The 21,131-nt window shown below is 42.5% G+C and overlaps 1 protein-coding gene across 11 annotated transcripts in view; it reads right to left on the minus strand.

Moving 5' to 3' along the window:
* Positions 1-21,131, minus strand: part of RBFOX1 (RNA binding fox-1 homolog 1) — a 2,175,109-nt gene that overhangs the window by 1,190,532 nt on the left and 963,446 nt on the right. For all 11 annotated transcript variants that reach the window (XM_027117455.1, XM_027117451.1, XM_027117457.1 and 8 more), the window contains exon 5: positions 18,780-18,842. In XM_027117455.1, coding sequence (XP_026973256.1) covers positions 18,780-18,842 — 63 coding nt within the window. The remainder of the gene's footprint in view (positions 1-18,779; positions 18,843-21,131) is intronic.

The raw sequence follows: 21,131 nt of genomic DNA on the forward strand, positions 1-21,131 counted from the left end.
ACTCCTCACTGAGGATTCAGATACCCCTGTTTCATGATCCCTTAGCACCCATAACATCCATCATACTTGGTAGCACTTTTTCAAGTCCAGAGTGCCGGACTCATCCTGCTTTTCGTGACACTTCCCTGGTTTTAGTGTAAAAGTCCCACCTCTCAGGAAATCCCTCAATTCTGGGAAATCTGGGACATCTGATCACCTTACCAAGTCGGCCTTCCTCAGCAGCACAGGGCCTGGCATCTAGTAGATACTCGATAGAATATTAATGAATAAATGGATTTCACTCTTCATCACCGTTTACTGCAGGCACACACGTTTCTAGTCTGCTCCCTTCCACTCTTACACTTCTATCTGATCATCTAAGTTTGCACCCAGTGACTACATCCTGAGTGTTACCCAATTCTGTGATTGTGCCAGTCCCTTAAGGGCTATGTCCCCACATACCATCCTTCCCAGCTAATCTTGCTTCCTTCTCCTGTGTGATGAGAATGGGTTCTTGACTCAATCATTCAATGAAACAAATCTTTATTGTGTACCTACCTCAAAAGCAAATGTTAAATGCCTTTGGATAAATTTCTATAGTGTTTGAAATATTTTGTGCTCTCAAAAATGAACATAGGGCTTCCCTGGTGGCGCAGTGGTTGAGAGTCCGCCTGCCGATGCAGGGGACACGGGTTCGTGCCCCGGTCTGGGAGGACCCCACATGCCGCGGAGCGGCTGGGCCCGTGAGCCACGGCCGCTGAGCCTGCGCGTCCGGAGCCTGTGCTCCGCAACGGGAGGGGCCACAACAGTGAGAGGCCCGTGTACCGCAAAAAAAAAAAAAAGAACATAAATTATGATAATGGTACCATCTATGAAAAGTTGGTTTTTTGGAGAAGAATGAATTTTTTCAGGTCTCTTGGGTGCTTTTTTGTATCTTAAAAGAGGAATAAATTCAGAATTGTGTGGCCAGGTATTCTCTACTGGGGATTTCTAACCTTTGAAGTACTCGTTTTTTAAAAAAAGCAAAAACTTAAGTTTCACCCAGCGACCAAGTTTTACTTTTTTTTTTTTTTTTTTCTGGTTCCAATGTCCGAATTGTATGAGAACTAGTCTTGGCTTTATCTGTATAAGGCTGTGGTTTTCAAATGTTAATGTTAATAAAAATCATGTTATGTGCCTATTCAAAATTCAGATTCCTGCTCAGCCACACCCCTGGAGTTTTTGTTTTAGAATCTGTAAACTGGTTTTCTAGTAAGTAGCTTCAGGGATTGCCATGGACAGCACCTTAATAAACTTTAAAGCATGGAAAGCTATCAAAGGAGCAATGTGGTATAAATGATAGGTAATCTTGATAAAGTCCCTTTAAAAGCTTATAATTATGGGGCAAAGATGCATGTATATGTTTATGGATTGGAGTGGGAAGGCATTCAAGGAAGGGGGTGGAGATAATAAAATGTTCATAAAGTATTATATTTAATGGCAAAAGAAAAAATCTTGCTATTGTCACTGCTAGATAATCTTACTTAAAGGTATCTGATATGTGGAATAGAGACCTCCTGAATAAAAATGTCTAGTATTGCCCATCCCTATATAGAATAAAAACAAAGTGTGAGAATAAAAATCTTGTTTTCTGACTCACTTAGTGAGTTGGCTTGAATTGGGATTGAGATAAGAGCATTCTGCCTTCCTTAGAAGCACTAGCTCGTACCCAAAGGGTGTTGGCCCACCAGGAAGATATAAGATGTCTTTGTAGGGATATTCAAAAGGAGAAGATTTCCTCTTAATGCAGGACCCTTTTTCTATGATGGTCTCTGCTAGTGCTACTTTAAAACATCTTTCACAGAGATGGTCTTGTAAAGATGCATGATGCCAAATATTTATTTAATCCTTTCTAAGACATTTATTAATCAGAGAGAAAATGGAAAAACTAAGTGGTACTGGCTGCCTTACAGCACGTGTCCTTTAAGCCTGCATGCCTACCTCTGCCGGGCTGCATGGAGGAGAGCGCTATCTGCTATACACTCTGCTCAGAGACTTACTTCTGAATTACTTGTTTTCATCCATCCGTACACTTCAACTTCTCTATGATCTTGACTCTCTCAGCCCACAGCGTATATTTGTATCCTCATTCTATCATTTGCTTATATTTTAGGTTTGCTTCAGGTTGGGTCGCCCTGGTACAACCTTGGCTTTTCACAAAAATGGCAGTGATTCATCTCTCTCACCCCAGATTCCCTTCTCAGAAACTATCCCTGTCAGGAAAGTAGGATACAGACAAGACTTGGCATCACCATCTTTGATTCTGAATGCATCACTAAGAAGACCATTAGACATCATAGGGACATCCTTTTTGGGTATTTTTGGGAGTGAGGGTAAGGGGGATCAACGTGGCTGAGCGTACATTTCTTAAGACACATGCAAGTTCATTATATAGATAAATATAAAGCGTTTCTAGAATAGCCCCCATGGAAAGAAACTGTTGAGTAATAAGAAGTGCTCTAAGCTTTTACGTTTCAAAAAATGGGTCAGATTGAAAAATGCTTTTCTCAATGCAACTTTAAGTTCCTTTAAGATAGGGATTGTGTTAGAAGCTGCCCTTAATCACAAAAGAAAATGGGAACAGTGATTTGCACGTAGTAGACTTTCAATAAATGGTATTTATTGAGTCTGATATTTATCGGATATGATATAACACTGGCTGGGCTCCAAGCAGCCTTGAAATGTTTGTTCTAGATCACTTGCACTAATGGGCTAAAGGATCTTCTACGTCCTCTTTGACCTTCTGCTGCAGCTACGCATCTGGTCTTGCTTATATATTGCTACCTTCCCTCTGCATCGTGTGTTCCGCTATGAAAACTGTTGTCACATCTACTGTATCATCTGATTCTCACACCAGCTCTTTCGAAAACCTTATGGCTTTCATAGATGAGAAGATTGAGGCCGAGGGAAGTTGGGAATTGGCAAAGATCTCACAGGTATTGCGTGCTGAGGCTGGAGCCGGAGCGACAGTTTTAGACTCAAAATTCTGCCCATCTGTGGGTTTTAAATCCAGTCCTCTCTACAGCACTCCACGATGTACTGTCTCTTCAGGAGCTCCGGAGGACAAAGCCAGCTCTGACACTTTCTACCGGTGGGTCTTGACTTCTCTGAGCCAGTATCCTCATCGGCAAACGGAACTAAGGATCCATGACAGTCACTGAGCCTTCTGATTTGTTGATCCATTTTCCAAATGAGAAAAGCAAGGCTCAGAGAGGACGAGAAGCTTCCAACCATCGGAGGCTGGTTTCAAAGACGGCAGCTTGATTCTACCGTCCCTCAGCTCTCCTCCCCTGGCTCCCTGCTTTCCTCACCCACCACTGATGCTTATTATGCGCCTGGAAAACCAGGTGATGCGCACAGAGTAATGATAGAGATGTAAAATATCACAAGGCAGTTTACATGTTTGTATGACGTATTTTCCACTTTTATTTATTTTTAAATTTTCAAGTTCACTCCATTTTTATTATAATTAATAGGGGCGGTTAAGAAAATGTCTCCCTAGACGCATTTACCAACAGCACATCTCTACAACTTCCTTTGCTGGCTCTGTTCTCTGATAAAGCATCTGCTTAGAGAGATTCAGGAAGGATACAGCAGCACAGAGTGCCAAGGCCTTCCACCTGGGACCCATACAAATTCAAAAATGAGAACATCAGCTTCAAAGCCATCATATTCCATTCTAAATTGCCTTTCCCTGAAATTAATGGAACCAAGTCTCCCAGTCCGCCCTGTGTGTTGAACAGTATAATCTGCAACAGAATCCAATAGCATAAATTGATTAAACCCCATCAAATGGTATTCCCTAAACAACTTTCCTTGCAATTAAACAATTGTGTTGAAAAGGAACTTGGTTAGAAATCCTAATAGGTATCGCCAACGGAACTGTAACATTCCTCATGAGGCTCTAGGATGACATTGCTCCCTTTTGCTTGACAGTAATATGAAATGAAATCATCTTAATATTTACTCACCAAATCAAGTAGATACAGTCTCCAGAAGCAAACAGCTCCCCTCTCTGACCACAAGGGAAAATGTTCTCCTGTCTAGGGTAGAATGATAATACTTGGCACACGTGCTACCACTCCCCCTTCCTGTACCCCTGGAAGACATTGCTAATCAATCACAGCACTTTCCTGCTGAGCTCAGATGCATTCTTCTCAACAAAACTACAGGGTGCCTTTCCTAATCAGAACTGGCAAGCAAGAAGAAATCTATTTGCCTGCCCTCTGTCTAAAGTTTGATTTCACTAAGCCTAGACACAAAACTCCCTATGACTCAATCCAGATACTCAGATTTGAAAGTGCCTAAATCCATGGGATCTTGAACCTTTTCTCACTATATAATGACCACTCTGAAACATTCGGTTGACTTTTAATAAAACTACTTCTCTCAAGTGGCTGACAAATTGTTCTTATCTTCCTCAGCACCTCTAGCCAGTATTTCTCAATAACCCTAAAGTAATACTTGCATTTCCTCTCCAAGTTCTTATTTCCTTCTTTAATCAAGGCAAATCTATTCAACTGTTAAAATCTACCTCTAGAAAAATCCTTCTGAGTCCAACCATTCCATTTCCTACTCCACCATTCTAAAAACAGAGTAATGTTAATTCACTTAAATTGTTCTTTAGCCTTCAGGTTATTAAGTAGTTATGCCTTTCTGAGGATTAGCATAAGGTGGTGTTCTTTTATTTCGCCAACAAATGAGGCAGTAGAAAATCATCTAGTGATGTGAAAAAATCCTAATTGATAAATAATGAAACTGATAGGTGATATGTAGGGGGTTTTTTTTGTTTTTTTTTTTTTTGCGGTACGTGGGCCTCTCACTGCTGTGGCCTCTCCCGTTGCGGAGCACAGGCTCCGGACGCGCAGGCTCAGCGGCCATGGCTCACGGGCCCAGGAGCTCCGCGGCATGTGGGATCTTCCCAGACCGGGGCACGAACCCGTGTCCCCCGCATCGGCAGGCGGACTCTCAACCACTGTGCCACCAGGGAAGCCCTGTTTGTTTGTTTTTTTTTAAGAAAAACACTCCACGTTTCTAAGCATTCATTTATAAAATATATTTTAGAAACCAAGTTATAATGCCTATGCGATTATACGTTTAAACATGTGTCACCTATTTTACACTTAATGAAACTATTTTAAAAATTCAATGGAATAAACGTGCAAGATCTTATTGGCTTTATCCAACAATTCATGAATTGGGCAGCATCCAATATAGCAGACAGAAAGGAGCTCCGAGGAGCTGTACAAAATGAAAGACTTTTATAGGCAGAGGGAGCAGAAACAAGGCAGCTATACTAGGCAAAAAAGGGGACTGTTTATTGCAAAGTTACCTTCCTTTAGGGGATGGGGTTCTATCAGTCAGATGACTTAAGGAGTGTTGATCAGGCAATTTCTGACTGACTTGTTTAAGGTTCCATTTCCAGGAGAGCCGAAGCTTAGCTAAGTGACTCCATTTAGGGTCTGTTGTCTTATTTTTAAGACATGCAAGAAAATACCTGTATTTTTAAATTAAAATTTTAAGTTTTCAGGTGTGTAGAAATGACTGGACCCATTCTACAGAGAGAATTATGAAAAAAATCAAGAATGAAAAGCTAATGAAAAATTAGACAAATGACAGAAATGACTGAGACAAAAGAGAAGTTAGGATGATAAAGAGAGACTTTTTTAAGAGGAACTGAATAAAAAAGCAGACTAGAAATGGAGAAGTCTTAGGACTAAAAAAGAGAAGTATCAGATGCAGAAAAAACAGCTTTAAACAACATGCAAGAACACACCACAGGAAAGACATGTTAGGACCTTGAGAACTTCAGTGTGTGGCAATGGAGTCAGTGATGGAATACAATGAATACTTTAGCATGTTTTCACCTAACTAATAAGATCTACTAGAATGGCCCAGGCTTTGGAAAAGTCCAGCTAATATACTGACTTGTATACACCCCATAACTTTTATAGAAAGAAATGGGCATCCTCAGAAAAACCTTATTTTTATGTTTTTCAACACCTATTTAACTTTTCTAGTCCATGTCAAGGTTTACGCTGACTTACTCTTCTCTAAAAAGGTGGAATATTTTAAATAATTCACTAAAATAGTAGACTCTGGAAAACCAAATGGCTGGTGAAGGGCATCTTCTTCACCTGCCTTCCTGGTCCAGTACCTGAGTGCAGTCCTGAGGAGCCCTAACCAGCATCTGTGTGTGTGTGTGCGTGTCTGTGTGTGTATGTATATATGTTATGGCACTCCAAGTTGTCATATGAACATTTTATAAAGGAGAGACTTGATGTTCAGAGAGCTTAAGTAAATTAGTCATAGCTGCAGAGTCTTACAGTCAAAGCTATCTCTAACAATGCTGCCTATTAACGTAGCTTATAATTGCTACTCGACCTTTCTAATACATGCTTGAAGCATCCCCATCTTCGGAAATCTTGACTCCCCGCGGGGTGTAAAGACTTATTTATGTCCTGCAATTATCTTCCCCTTTGTTTGGCTAAAATGTCTCACACAGTGACAGGTACATAATAAGCACTCAGTAAATGCAAGTTGATTGAATTTAGCTCTTCCTGCCTTACATGTTGCCATAAAAGTCTCTTAATACTGCTTTCATTTTCATAGCTATTGATTCAATTATTCTTCCTCAAATCTGAAATGAAGCTGGCCGCCCCTCCTCCCAGGAATCCACATGTTAGTAGCATCTTCATTCTTCTTCCATTTACATCTAACTAATGATTTCCCTGCTACCTCACATTCCATTGGTGTTACACAAACTGCTGCGACAGCCCTATCTCCTGCAGGCGTCGCTTGTATCTTTTCAGCAGCCTGTTGTAACACAGGTGACAGAACGATTAAGAAGGTCAGCCTTCAATGCATGAGGAACTTAGGTAAAGCAAATGGTGTCATCTGAGGTACAACCTGTGACAGCGGCAAAGGGAAATGGAGGAGCCAGCAGGACTGCCTCCAAGTGGGGAAGAAGAAACTATTTACCCATTCCTGGGGCAAAACAGAAAATCAAAAAACAAAAACAAAACAAAACAAAAACCAGCTTTGTGATTTCTGCACGACTTAGAATATAGTGGTGCTGCTAACTGATGCACGGAAGAATTGAGCAAACGCATTTTATGCAATGTGGAATAGAGGATGATGATGGTGGATGGATGGATGGATGGTTCCATAAATACACAGACTGATGGGCAAATAGATAGCTAGACAGGTGGATAGGATCCTTGAACTTTTCTCCATCCCCATAGTTACAACCCCATGACAAGCCAAGGTCATTCCTCTCTCCTAGACTTTCAACACACCTCTTAACTGTTGTCCTTGCTTCCACTTTGCCTCTGTCCAAGCCATCTTCAGTACAGTAGCCAGAGCAATATTGTTAAAAGCACAAGTATAATCATGTTCCTTACTTTTCCAGATCCTTTAATGACTGCCCCCAGCACTGAGAAGAAAATCTGAAATCTGTACTTTGATGGCTCTCTCTCCCTGTCCACTCTTTCAACACCACCAAATGCCCCTTTGCTAGCACTTCATTCCAACCACACCTTCTTTTAGTTCTTCAAAGGCCCCCAATGTCTTGCCCTACCCCCAGCGACTTCTCCCTAGAATGTTTCAACTTAAATATCAATTCCTTGATCACTCAAATTAAGTTACCATACTCTGTACGGACTCTTAAAACATGCTGTATGTTTATCTCACAGTAGATACTACAATTTATACTTATACATTTATTTGTATGGCTGTTTGTCTATATTTGTTTCCTCTGGAGACTATAAGCCCCAGGGGTCTGGGAAACTTGCTTGTTTTGTTTATCACTATGTCCCCGGCAGCTAGCACCATGCGTGGCATAGAAGAGGATTCAACGTGTATCTGTCAAAGTGCATGAAAGCACGGCTCCAGCCACCTGCTTAATACAGTGAGATGGCCATTCCTGTAGGGATGCGACGAGGACAAGGATCTCCCATGAGACAGTGGGACACCAGTTCTGATGCCTCTCCTTGGACCACATCCCTGATCAGAGCTCTCACAAGGGGAATAGAGGGCTCGACACGTACCGTTAGCAACTCTGAGCTCAGCACCATGAGGGCTGCTGAGGAGAATGCTAAGATGCACAAGCCTTCTCAGGAGCTCTGTGCACATGTGGCACCTCCTGGCTCTTCAAAATCACATTTGCAGAGTCAGCCTTAAGAAAGGAGCTTGTAACCTGTGTCAGCCGCCACCATGCGGAGGTAGGACCAGGTGCTCTGAATAACGAGGTCTTTTTTTCTTTTACTTTAGACTGAAATAGATGTAATCCTTCTTTACTTCCCCATCCCCATAATTCTGTTTTAAAATATTTATGAACACATATGAATATTCATGGTATTAAAAATATATATGTATATTTTATATATGTACTACATATAAAATCTCAAAGGCACAATTCAGTTCCTTGCTTGTTAGTCCTCCACCTTTGTTTTCTGGTTTTTTTTCTCAGAATAGAACTTCAGTTGCAACCCAGTGAAAACTCTGATGGGAGAGTCGAACCACTTTGAGGCCACAGGCGTGTTGAGCATCAGAAGGACTCAGGCTTGTGGCTCTTGGTGGCTCTACTTTCCCTTGACTAACAAGAGCCTCTGTTCGATGCAGAGTCCCTGGTAACCACAGAGAAGGCTTCGGTTTCTATTTTCACAGCGTAGTATACTTGACGCTTCTCGTTCTTTCTTTGCATGGAGAGAAAGAGGAAGAGGAAGGAAAGCTCCACAGAAGTTTATCTTTAATCACACTGGTCATCAACGTCACCTACTTTATAGAATTATAAAAGCAACCTAAACATTACCTGAGACCTTCAGGCACCACAAGCCTCCAACCCCTGTTGAAGCCAAAAGTCCTTGTCACTATGTCTTGGATGAAATGCACAGCCCATTGGCAATTCTGACCCCGGGTCCTGCACATCAAAAGAACTTAGTGCAGTGGCCAAGACTGCGGGCTCCGGGGACTTCCCTGGTGGTCTCGTGGTTAGGACTTCACCTTCCAATGCAGGGTGTGTGGGTTTGATCCCTGGTTGGGGACCTAAAATCCCACATGCCTCACGGCCAAAAAAAAAATTAAAAAATCATTAAAAAAAAAGCAATATTGTAACAAATTCAATAAAGGCTTAAAAAAAAAAAAAGTGTGGACTCCAGACTCAAGACGGCTGGAGTCCAACCCAACCCCACCACTTGAAGGTCATCTGAGTACCAGCAACCCATGCAACCTCTTCAAGGGTCGGTTTCCTCATCTGCAGAACCGCAGAAGTTAGCAGAACCCATCTCACAGGTCCTCACGAGGATGAAACGAGGTGATGCACACACAACACTTAGCCCAAGGCCTGGCATGTAAGCAAATGTCCTACACCTTAGCTGTTACCTTCAAAATGATTGAGGACAACACCTGTCTTCCTCGGCAAGGACCCAGGCAAGAACTCAGCACTTCATGAAACGTCCATAAAAATCTCGTTCTCAAAAACATTTTAAATATAAGCGTATGAACGGATAGGTTAGCTTTACTCTTTGGAGTCACAGGAACGGGGCAGACAGAGTGGACGATTGGATTATGACAAAGCAGACGACTTCAAACTGAACTTTTGTACAAGCCACTGATTTCCTCGGGGAACTTCCCCGCACACTTTCTGGTTGGATCCTGTGCCTCAGTTCTCCTCCCAGCTTCTTGCCCATCAGACCACAACCAGGTCTCCCCCAACTAAAACAGAGCAGTGTTTTTGCTACTATCTTTTGCTGAACTGATGGCTGCCAGGATTCTGCTCTCAGCATCCCACTCCCCAGCCCAAAGGTCTTCCCCAAGCAGACACCCTCTCCCCGGCAAGAGGAATTTTTATTTAATCTTTGCAAGAAATCTATGGGTTACTATTGTTGTCCCCGTTATCGAAGAGGACACTGGGGCTGACAAAGATTACATAACTTTTCCCAAATTTGCATAACTGACAATTAGAGAGCCAAGATTTGAATCCCCATGTATTCGTCTTAAAATCTGTGTTTTTTCCACCATGACGGCTGCTTCCCTTACTTGAATCGAAATGAACTTAGATTACTGGATGTAACCCACTGGGTCTACAAGGCACACACAGCCAAAAGGCTCACAATCTGTCCTAGCAATGCACAACTGTTATGAACTTCTACCCAGAGAATTTTCAGAGAGTACTGGAGTGGATGGCCCATAAAATCAGACTGAGAACACAGTGCCTGTAACAGAGTTCTCATGAATGAATTTATGGATATAACAAGGATACACGGGACTAGAGAACCATCAGACTCCTGATTTCCAGAATCTCTAAACCCTTGTCAAGAGATAACATGACATTCATCTCAGATTACTCAAAGGGAGAAGTTCTTGAATTACGCTAGTCTCAGAAATAACGTCTTGTGGCAGAATCCATGGATTCCTAAGCTCCGTTTTCCTTGAGGCATTGCCGTGTCAGAGACTAGTGGGTTATTTCCTAATGTGGCTTCTCCCTCTACTCTGTGAGCTCCTTGAAGGTAAAGATTTGATCTAACTCACATTTCCAGCTCCACTGCCTAGCTCCTCTTAAATATAATCCGAGTCCTCTTTATGGGCTAATAAAACATAGGCAGCTAAGAGTAGAAAGCCCAAAATACAATGAGCTGGTTGTAAATTAACACCATCCATTTACGGAAAAAAAAAAAAAACTTAGCCATATGCACCCAAAGTCATAAAGATGCTCTTATCCTTTGACTGTGTAATTCCCCTCAGGGGTACATCCCCAGGAAGTTATCCTAAGGAAGAAAACTCTATAGATCCTAAGTAATTAACTCTGGCAATAATGTTGTTAAAGAACGGAAACCTCCAGATATTCCACAATAAAGCATCATCCTGCTGATATATTGCGTAACCCTCAAAATTACGATTGTAGGAAGTGATAGAGCAACATGGAAACAAATGCTCAAGCTAAAACTTAAATGAAGATATCATAACACCAATTCACAAGCCCATGATGGCCATGGCACTGGACCACGTATCTGGACAGGCATGACACAGAAAAGTGGGGAAGGAATTCACTGCTGTGGTTCGTGGCAGTGGTGCAGATAAGAAAGATTGAGGGGCAGGTAAACCTTGTTTCCTCGCCATCTTTAAAGAGTTATTTGGGTGATAAGTTTCAAATGGGCACAAAGAAGGTCAGGGAGAGCTTGGATTCTGTTCTGAAACGGAAGGCGGGCACTTGGAACAGAGCCCCTGGGTGAGAGAGCCCAGCTTTGCATGCAAGACGTGGAGATTCCCCTTCCTGGAGCCAGAGCTGCACCGGCTGTGGTGAGCGATCAACGCTCTCGGCCATCTGCTCAGGCGCTGTGAAGGCAGCCATGTGTCCTCCTGCCTGGACACTGGGGAGGCCACCGATCACTAGTCAATCTGCTTGAGATTGCCTCCGATGATTAGTGTGTAATGACTCAGGTAGGTCATGGCCAGGGACGTTTCTGTTATTAATGCTTCAGCAGCTGTAAATGGGCATTGATTCTGTAGACAGAGGTTTATGGTTTATTGGTCGGGAGAGCCCAGCCCTGTGCAGTGTCAATGGTCACTTCTGGGGGAGCAAACACCCTGAAAGGGCATCATACTGATACTTTGGGGAAGGGTAAGGAAGGCCCAGGAGGAACGCCAGCCAGCTCCAAAAGGAAAAAACAAACAACAACAACAAACAAACCTGGCCAGGGAAGATGGAAGAGAAGAATTTACCTCTAACAGGGCTAACTCTTGGCCCCTCCCACATCTGAGATGGATCTAATCATTCCCTTGCATTCTGAGTCCAACATCTATTCTTCTCTGTGATTGGCTGCTCCAGGATAGTTAATATAACTTGGATTGTTTTATTTACTTAAATTTTATCTTAAAATTTTATCATGAATTCAGGGCCCTGTGTCTGTCTGATCACTGTAATATCCCTAGCACCCAGCAAGAAGCCAGTTTTTTCAGTTATTTGTCAATGAATGAGTGCATAATGACATTAGCAGGGTAAGAATGTTCACTTATATGTCACTGTCTTAGCACCCTGAACTGCAATGTACCACGATACAGTTTTTCAAGATGATATATCCTTCTTAAATATGGGGACTGAGGTCCAATGAATTAAAGAACCTGCCAATGTACACATACACGCATGCACACATGTCAGTCAGTGGGAGAAGAGATAACTTCTCAGATATGTAATTGCTCTGAATAACAGCAATGGTAATCACCGTTACCATTTATTTGGTGCTGACTGTATGCCAGGCCAGAGTTGGGATTGGTACTTTCTGAGGCAAGAATCCTCATTTGTGGGAATAATTACCTGAATTCAAAAGAAACTAGCCACATGTTTAAAAAACTATTCTGGCTATCGGCACTTGGAGAAAGTTTGCCTTTCTGTTTTGGAGCTTCTCAAAAGTTGAAGAAATCGGTAGCCTCCCCCATTTGGAGAAACCAAATTCCTTGTTTCCATAATGTATTAACCGCCATTTTACCAAACTTTTTGTTTGTCTTTTGCAATTTCCAACCATTACTACAGGTTCACCAATGTCTTACATAAAAAAACCTCACATTACAATGTTGAACAGAAACAGCAAGTAGATCTAATCTTCAGCTTAAGTGAAGGGATTTAGCAGAAATCCCAAGTCACTGTTTTCCTTGGGTCAGTCAGCTGGTAACTGATGAATAATCAGGATGAATACAAAGATTCTGCCTCTTAGGTGTTCAAGCCAGTATAAGAGGTTGCAGGCAAAACCTGCTTCTATTTCCTCTAATTCTCTAATGCACCTGTGAGTGTGGACCAAACCATATCAACCCATTAAGGCAGTAAAGAGAAAGCAGAATATCAGTACTGCATTAGTCTCAAACCTACCTGGTGCATTTTCTTGTCCAGGAGACAAGGGGCTCACTTCTGCCCGCAGGTGGGGGCAGGGAAGCACCACTGCTGGTCATAACTCATCAATCTCTGCCTTGCTGAGATAACGACACTCCCCTTTAGCCTTCTCTTCTGTGGCCTAGTTTTATCTTTCTTGTTTCTTCACTGAATTCCAAGTTAGAAGGGGCCTTAGTTACAGACTATTTGAGTTCAATTCATTATTATTAGTATCAGTATTATTTTAATGAGGAAACTTAAATTTGGTCAACTGTGTTGTTAAGAATCACAGGGTCGGGGACTTCCCTGGTGGTCCAGTGGTTAAGACTTCGCCTTCCAATGCAGGCGGTGCAGGTTCAACCCCTGGTCAGGGAGCTAAGATCCCATTTACCTTGCAGCCAAAAAACCAAAACATAAAGCAGAAGCAATATTGTAACAAATTCAATAAAGACTTTAAAAATGGTCCACATCAAAAAAAAAAAAGTCTTAAAAAAAAAAATCACACAGTCAATTAATAATGCCAGGACACGAGCCTGGCTCTCTTGATTTTTCAAAGACTGGTCTAGATTGGGACGTGGGGTGGAGGTGGACTGTGGGGCATTATGGATGACAGAATGGTTAAAAGTACAAATAGGGTGATCATCTTTCACAGCATTAATCCTTCATTCAAAATAGATATGTGCTTCTCATTTGGGAGGTGTTAGAGATAGAGCAGTAAGTGAGACAGACACACACCATGCCTTCTAGATCCTCCAGCCCAATGGAGGAGACAAGATAATACACAAGTAATACATTGGATAATTGGAGTCATGATGAGTGCCATGGCAGACTCAAACTAGGTGAAACAATGGAGAAACAAGGCAGGCCACGGGCGCCACTTCAGCCTTCTCTCTTCTCTATCCATGGTCCTGAAATCCTACTACCACACAAATCTTCCTTATAACTTTCATTCTTTCTTACCTTCCCCTGTTCCAACAATAAGGGAGCAGAAGGAGATGTTTTTCTTCTTCTGTTTCTCTGCCTATACTCTCCTCTATTGCCTCCCATTTGCATACACTCATTAAATCAAAAATATCGCTGAGTTCCTACTCCCAATCTGGCAGAGGGGAGATAGGGAGAGAAGGAAGAATTTATCAGAGCTCTGCTTTGCAGCAGCTTAAGAAGGACAAGAGACACGTACGGAATGTGCGAAAAAGGGTGTCTGGTGGTAGCTGGTGGTTGGTCAAATGACAAAGCAAATGAGAAGGTCAGTGAGCATCTTTTTCTGTGCCCTCTAGACCATGGGACTCCAAATCAACTGGCATGAAACCCACCCTAGGCCTGGCCATCAATTAAACTATTGTTCTTGTGTTGTTCCTGCTCTTGCTTCCCCTCCCTCTTGAATTCCAAATGATGCATGACCTCTCCCATTTCCAGCCAAGCTGTTGAGTTCTCTAACTCGAGAGAATTCCACCTCCTTGGGTGACAATCATTGCTCTTTCTCTTCCTATTCACCCTTGCACTGTTCTACTCTTGTCTGCTCTGCTGAGCTCCAGATTCTAAAAATATTATCATGGGGGTCATCCTTCTACACAGTAAAGAGACTTCGTAGTTTCTTTATCTACAAAGGGGAATCAAGGAACTCAAGCACACAGGGAAAATTTCCTTCACCAGGAGGGTCTTAACAGAAATGTATACAGAAGTATAGACATCTCTATACTAAGAGCACAGGTGAGAGACCAAGAATAGCAAATGCTTGGAGTTGGGAAATAAACACATTTAGAAGCCAAGAGATCAACCTGCCCAACTGGAACAGAAGGTCTTTAGAGATCCTCGGAGAGATCCCTAAAGTGTTAGGTAGGGACTAGCTTATTGAAAAAGTAACTAGACGATATTCATGCTTCAGGAATGTTAGTCTTTCAATATATAGGATGGAATCCAGGGGAAGGTAGCATGAGGACCACTTAGGAGGAGTTTACACCCATGTAAAGAAGGAGTTTGTGGAGTGGTATGCCAACAGAGGGGGTGGAAGTGAGCCTTTTAGAGGGCCCAGATCAAAGACTCATCCCTCTCTTGGTGGTGGATGAAGAAGACAAAGTCAGTGGTGACTGAAGCCTGGGACTGGGGTACCTGGGGAGAGAACAGTGTCCTTGGGTGAGTGAGTGGGGTTTGGTCTGATTGTAGGGTTGGGCTTTTGGAGTCAGAAATGACAGCCAGAAGTAAGTGGAGAGATACAGCAATCTGTGTTGCACATGGCACTGGAATTCAGTGACAGGTCTGGAGCCAGTTGTTCTAGGTCTAGCAGTTGACAAAGCAGAGGTAGAAGCTTTGAAGAAGAACATTGAGTGGTAAGCAGAGAACAAAAAATAGCCATTAGGGTGACCCAGTTCTAATGTCAGTTCTGTTTCTCCCACTTACATAATGCTCCCTCAGAAGGTGAGATGAATTCATTTATCTGTTCATCCCCCCATATCTCTCCATGTGCTCACCCATCACTATGTCCAACAAGTACTGATTGTCTGTTATGGCCGTTACTACAGTAGACATTATGGACATAATCGGAGCTTATATATTATTTAACAACCAGAGTAAGTCAGGCACCAACCAGTTAGAATGGATGCATGCTGGAGGATGGTGCAGGAGGGTCATTAACCCTTCAGTTCTGGATCAAGGGTCCATATGGGGGGATAAAGCATATGGAATTGCAGGGTGTGAAAGATGCTTAGGGATCTGGGACAGAAGGAGTTTACCAACCCATGTCCACACTAAGCTATAACAGCTGATTATTATCAGCCTGGGTGCAAGAATGGACAATTTAGACCTGGCCCCTGTATTCAGAGGGCCTATGATCTAGAGATGCTCCATCCAACACGGTAGGCTGTTACTACCACATGATGCTGTTTACACTTAAATTAATTAAAAATAAGTAAAATCACAAACTTAGTTCCTCAGTTGCAGAAGCCACACGTTAAAGTGCTTGATGGCCATATCTGGCTAGTGGTAAACATACTGCACAGCACAGATAAAGAATATTCTCAACATCATAGAAAATTCTATTGGATGGCACTGGACTAAAGAAAAAGACAAACATTAGATTAATTTTTGCTCAGTTAAGGAGTTAATTATAATTTTGACATAGCATGCCATGAAAGTGTAATCTGACAGGAGACAGAGGTCAAAGGAAGGCTTCCACTGCAAGTTAAATTTAAAAGTTGTTTGGGACCTCCCTGGAGATCCAGTGGTTAAGAATCCACCTTCCAATGCATGGGATGTGGGTTCGATCCCTGGTCAGGGAACTAAGATCCCACATACCGCAGGGCAACTAAGCCTGCACGCCGCAACGACTGAGGCTGTGCGCTCTAGAGCCTGCACACCACAACCAGAGAGAAGCCCGCGTGCCTCAATGAAAATCCCCCGTGCCACAACTAAGACCCAACGCAGTTGAATAAAACAAACAAACAAAAACAAAACAAAACAAAAACAAACGACGTTGTAGGAAATTACTCTGAGGCTGAAGTCCAACAAATGACCCTACTACCACCAGCCTCCTGCAGCTTTCCTTCTAGACACAGGTCATAAAGGGATGTGGGGAGCTAGAAGCCTATATAGACGTAGGGTCATGTGAGCTAACTCTCTGCATCACGTACATTGGCCAATCTGTGTCCAAAGGGCTCCAGTACAGATGGAACATTCTGGAAACAAAAAATAAACAACACACAATAGCTAAACTTTCAAAGCAGGAAATGGACATTGATTTTCTGAAGCCAACAGAGACATCAAACCCTGTCTCAGAGCAAGAGAAGATTTTAGCCACAACATCAGTCCAGGTACAGCGTTAGATCTGAGTAAATTCCAACTGCAAAGTCATTGCTCCCCATCAAATCCCATGAGGGGCTGGAGCAGTTTCCTGACCCCCACGAGGTACGACACATGTGACTGGTGAAGAGGACACAAGGACTAGGCACGTAGCCCAACGCAGATGTCAGATCATCTGCTTTCCTAGTAACCAAGCAACCTCCCAGAACTCCATCTACATTCTAGGAGAAGTGACTTGTTGGCCCTGGGAGTCGATTCTCTGTGCTAGAGAAGCTATGATCACAAGGAAAGCATGGGAAGCTATTAGGCACAGAGACTGGGCAACAGCTCTAAATACCCCCAGTGAGGAGGTGTTCCATTTCTTCCTTTTTAATTTTTCAAAAAATTATCAGATATCTGCACACTGGTTTGGAGCAGCAAATTAATAAGTTTTTCCTCTTCCAACTGCAGTTCTAGATATGGAAATACCATATCCAAAGACAAATTAACATGAGTTCCTTACAACACTGTACTAATTATCTCAGGGACTAGAGCCTCCCCTAGGTTAGAAACATCCGCTCCAATCCAGGAAAGGCACATGGGTTTCTTCCCGAGAGCAGTAACTTGTGTCATGTCCAGAAGGTAAAGAGAAAGGTGGGAGGATCATAGATCATCAGAAAACCCATCCTCAAAACCTTCCTCCCTCTACCCTTCCCCCGTCTGCTCCAGCACCACCGAGGCATCCAGGAGAAGGAAACTACTTGAAACAGGAACAGCTAAAGCAACATGCATATTTAACTTCACACCAAATAGATCTGAACAGACTGCATGCCAAACAGCCCCCTCCTTGTTTCGCTTACAAAATCCCCCAGTTTTCAAGAAATGCTGTAGCCTGAAATTCAAAGGCATTAACGGATAGATGTGGCATGTAGGGAATTAGACATGAAGTTTCCTTTCTTATTGGGAACAAAAGCTGTGGGTCTAATCTCCTGTGTGATACAAGCTTTAGCTGATCAGGGTTACAGGAAATCATTCTGATGTGCCGAGCCGGCGAATACACCATCTTTTTATTTCTTTCCGTCTCCTCCTCCCCAGCTCCCTTCGCATATGCAAATGCCATAGCAATAAGGGGAGTCTTGAAATACCACTGAGGGTGAAAGAATTCCCTTTGATCAGCCTCTCCCAGGCCTGGAGTCCCACAGCCTCCAATTCTACCTGCCCCTTTATGATATTTGATGTGTCAAATTAGTCACCTCCACTCTCAGAAGTAGAATATGTTAAGAAATTCTGAAACCTATGAAGGAAGCTACATCTTGGAAAAAACGAAATATTTCCTTAAGTTAGCCTTTTTAAATTTTGATATTTATGGTTACATTATTACAGATTTCTTCCCCAAACAAGCTGCTCGCCAGCAGAACTCCTGGAGAGGAGAGCTGATGGCAGAGACTTTATGGAGATGCAGTGTCACCACTACCCCGAATGCTGGTGTATCAGAAAAAATAAGAGTTGGAGAAATTGGACAAAATACTGCTAGCTTCACCAAAAATAAAGTCCTTGCGTCCAATAAGACAGGCAGACGGCAGAAAGTGCTTACTTGCTAAAAACAAATGAAATTTCCAAAATGTACCCCAGCATCTTAAAGTACAGAATTTCTTTTCTGAAGTAATTTCTATATAGGAGTAATGTATTCTGGCTCAGAAAGAGCAAAATGAACTGTTCTTAAATGCTTCAAGAAATATACGGTCTCACTAACTCCTCTGATTGCTGCCACTTCTTTTGACTTTGCAGGGTCCTATGACTGGGAGAGGGGGACAATGTCTCCTGATGAGAAAAATTTAGGGAACAAAAAGAAAACAAAAGCACATTTAATTTAACCCCCAGGCAGTAATGGTAGGTTTAACCCATCCACACTCTCAGACATTTTCTCTATTCTTTTCCGGGGTTCTATCTAGCAAAGCCTCTTCTCATCTCTGAATCCAACGCAGTGGTACAAAAAAGAAAGACACAGGCAGGCAGCAAAGTGTTTGTGGGAACCCCAGGCCTGCAGAAGAGACTTTTCATCACAAACAGGATCAAAGCAATGGATGGAATTCTGTAATGACCTTCCAAAAGCGGTAGCACTTACTGAATGTTGAGTCTGATCAAGGAAGCTGTAAGTTCCACTTGCATGAGTTCTTTGAGCAGTTTCCTAGGGAGTAAGAGAAGGGAAGACTTTAGTATTGAGGAATGTATCCTTGAATTGTGTCTGTATCTTTTCTTGTCATAGTAATATCTGGTTAACCTCTAAAATAGGTGCTTGATTATATGGTAAATTTAACAATGACAATGGCGATGATGATGAAAATGATTAACAGCAAATCTTCAAATATATTTTCATAGCATGCTTTCACACTCCAATTAGGAAGGCGTTACTATTTTCTCCACTTCAGAAGAGGAAACTGAGATTCGCACAGCTCAAGTAAGTTGAGCAAAGTATGCATACAGGTAGGGGAGCTTGGATTTGAACCTGGGCAGTTGGGCACCAAGTTTAGAACCATTCTGCTATACTCCTGTCTTACACAGTGAGCCCTTTGTCACAGGATGTGTTCAAGGATGGGAGATTGATCTTTCAGGGATATTATTGCGGAATCTCCTGAACTGAGTTAGGCAGAATGAAACCAACTCTAAATTTCCTTTCAATTCTAGAACTTGAAGATTCTGTAATGCTCAATCCCGTGATAGCTAGGGTTCCAAGTGACTTCATTTAGCAATGAATAAAATTGTGATATAAGATGTCCCATCAATAATAAATTTTATAAACATGGCTACTGTCACCCAATCAGAGGGAGGAAGGTTCATTTTTATTAATATTTAAATAAACCTAATATCACCTGAGCTGCAAATGGCCATTATAATATCATATAACTCAGTGAGTAGGGGGAAAGGTCATCTTCAACCAGAAAAATCAAGATTTACTAACAGAGGGACTTCGCTGGTGGTGCAGTGGTTAAAAATCCGCCTGCCAATGCAGGGGATACGGGTTCGAGCCCTGGTCCAGGAAGATCCCACATGCCACGGAGCAACCAAGCCTGTGCGCCACAACTACTGAGCCTGCGCTCTAGAGCCTGTGCTTCGCAACAAGAGAAGCCACCACAGTGAGAAGCCTGTGCACCACAACGATGAGTAGCCCCTGTTCGCCACAACTATAGAAAGCCCGCACACAGCAACGAAGACCCAATGCAGCCAAAAATAAATAAATTAATTAATTTAAAAAAAAAGATTTACTAATAAATCTGAAAGATGTATACGGCACCTTGCACCAACGAGAGTTGGCCCTGACTTGCTTCCTCTCTGGAAGAAACTTAAGTAGCAGAGGTGGGACTGGTTTTCAGTGTTCTAGAATCCTGATCCAGTGCTCTTTCAATTACTCCTGTAAAGCAGGGTTATAACTTATACCCAGACTCAATGCAATTCACAAGTTTCAGAGCTCAATTATAAACATGATTGGCAGATATATGTTTAAAAAATACTCTTCCCCTTTTTAATATGCACCATTTTTTTTAAACTTCACGTTTTTTTTAAACTTCACTAGCACTGGTGTTGATAAATTAGAATATCTGATAACATCAAGAGGTTCCAAAATACTGGAAAGAGAGAGACCAGTGGCTGGAGAGGCCTGAGGGTATAGACAGCTATGAAGCTTGAGGATGGTGGTAACAGTGCTTATCCATCTGTAACCAAGCAGGACCCTATGGGGCCTTCCCAGGATAGACCCTCACCATGTCCTCTGCCTGCTTCTTGTTTGTAGAAAAGCTCTAGTCTTCCAGGTCTCCCCTGAGTCACAAAAGCTTGGCTTAAGAATTAATGTTTGAAAGGTTGTAAACATGTTGGGACAAAAGGAGAGTTGGGCCGGGAGAACTAGAAACAATTTAAACAGTAAATCAATCATATGGCAGTCACAGAATCTTCAGTTCCTCCCTGAAGTACCTAGATAATAGTATCTGATGCCCATTCCTGAGTTGTTTTACAGGTACTAAAGCCCCCAACAAATGGACAAAGTTAACTACATGATGACCATGAGTATGTAACGCCCAGACCTGCTGGAGCCTGAGAATTGATCATGTTAACCCCAGTGACACCACCCTGTTACCCCAACATCAAGCAATCAGAGAACTGTGCATAAGCTGATCACACACCCTGTGGCTTCCCTGCCTCATCTTGCCCTTAAAAACTCTTCCCTGAAATCCAGAAGGGGAGTTAGGGTTTTTTGAGCATTAGCTGCCCTCCTTGTCTGGTGCCCACAGTGAATGTGGTACTTCCCTTCACCACAGCCTAGTGTCAGTAGATTGGCTTTACTGTGAGTGGGAGAATGGACCAAAGTTTGATTCAGTGACACATCCATCCATCCAAGCACCTTCCATCCTTCTTTCCTTCATTCAATCCATCCATCCATCCTTCCTTCCTTCCTTCCTTCCATCCATCCACATCTCCACTACCT

The sequence above is a fragment of the Aethalodelphis obliquidens genome, unplaced genomic scaffold, assembly GCF_003676395.1.
Source record: "Aethalodelphis obliquidens isolate GAN/ISIS:26980383/991018 unplaced genomic scaffold, ASM367639v1 scaffold18, whole genome shotgun sequence".
Taxonomy (NCBI): domain Eukaryota; kingdom Metazoa; phylum Chordata; class Mammalia; order Artiodactyla; family Delphinidae; genus Aethalodelphis; species Aethalodelphis obliquidens.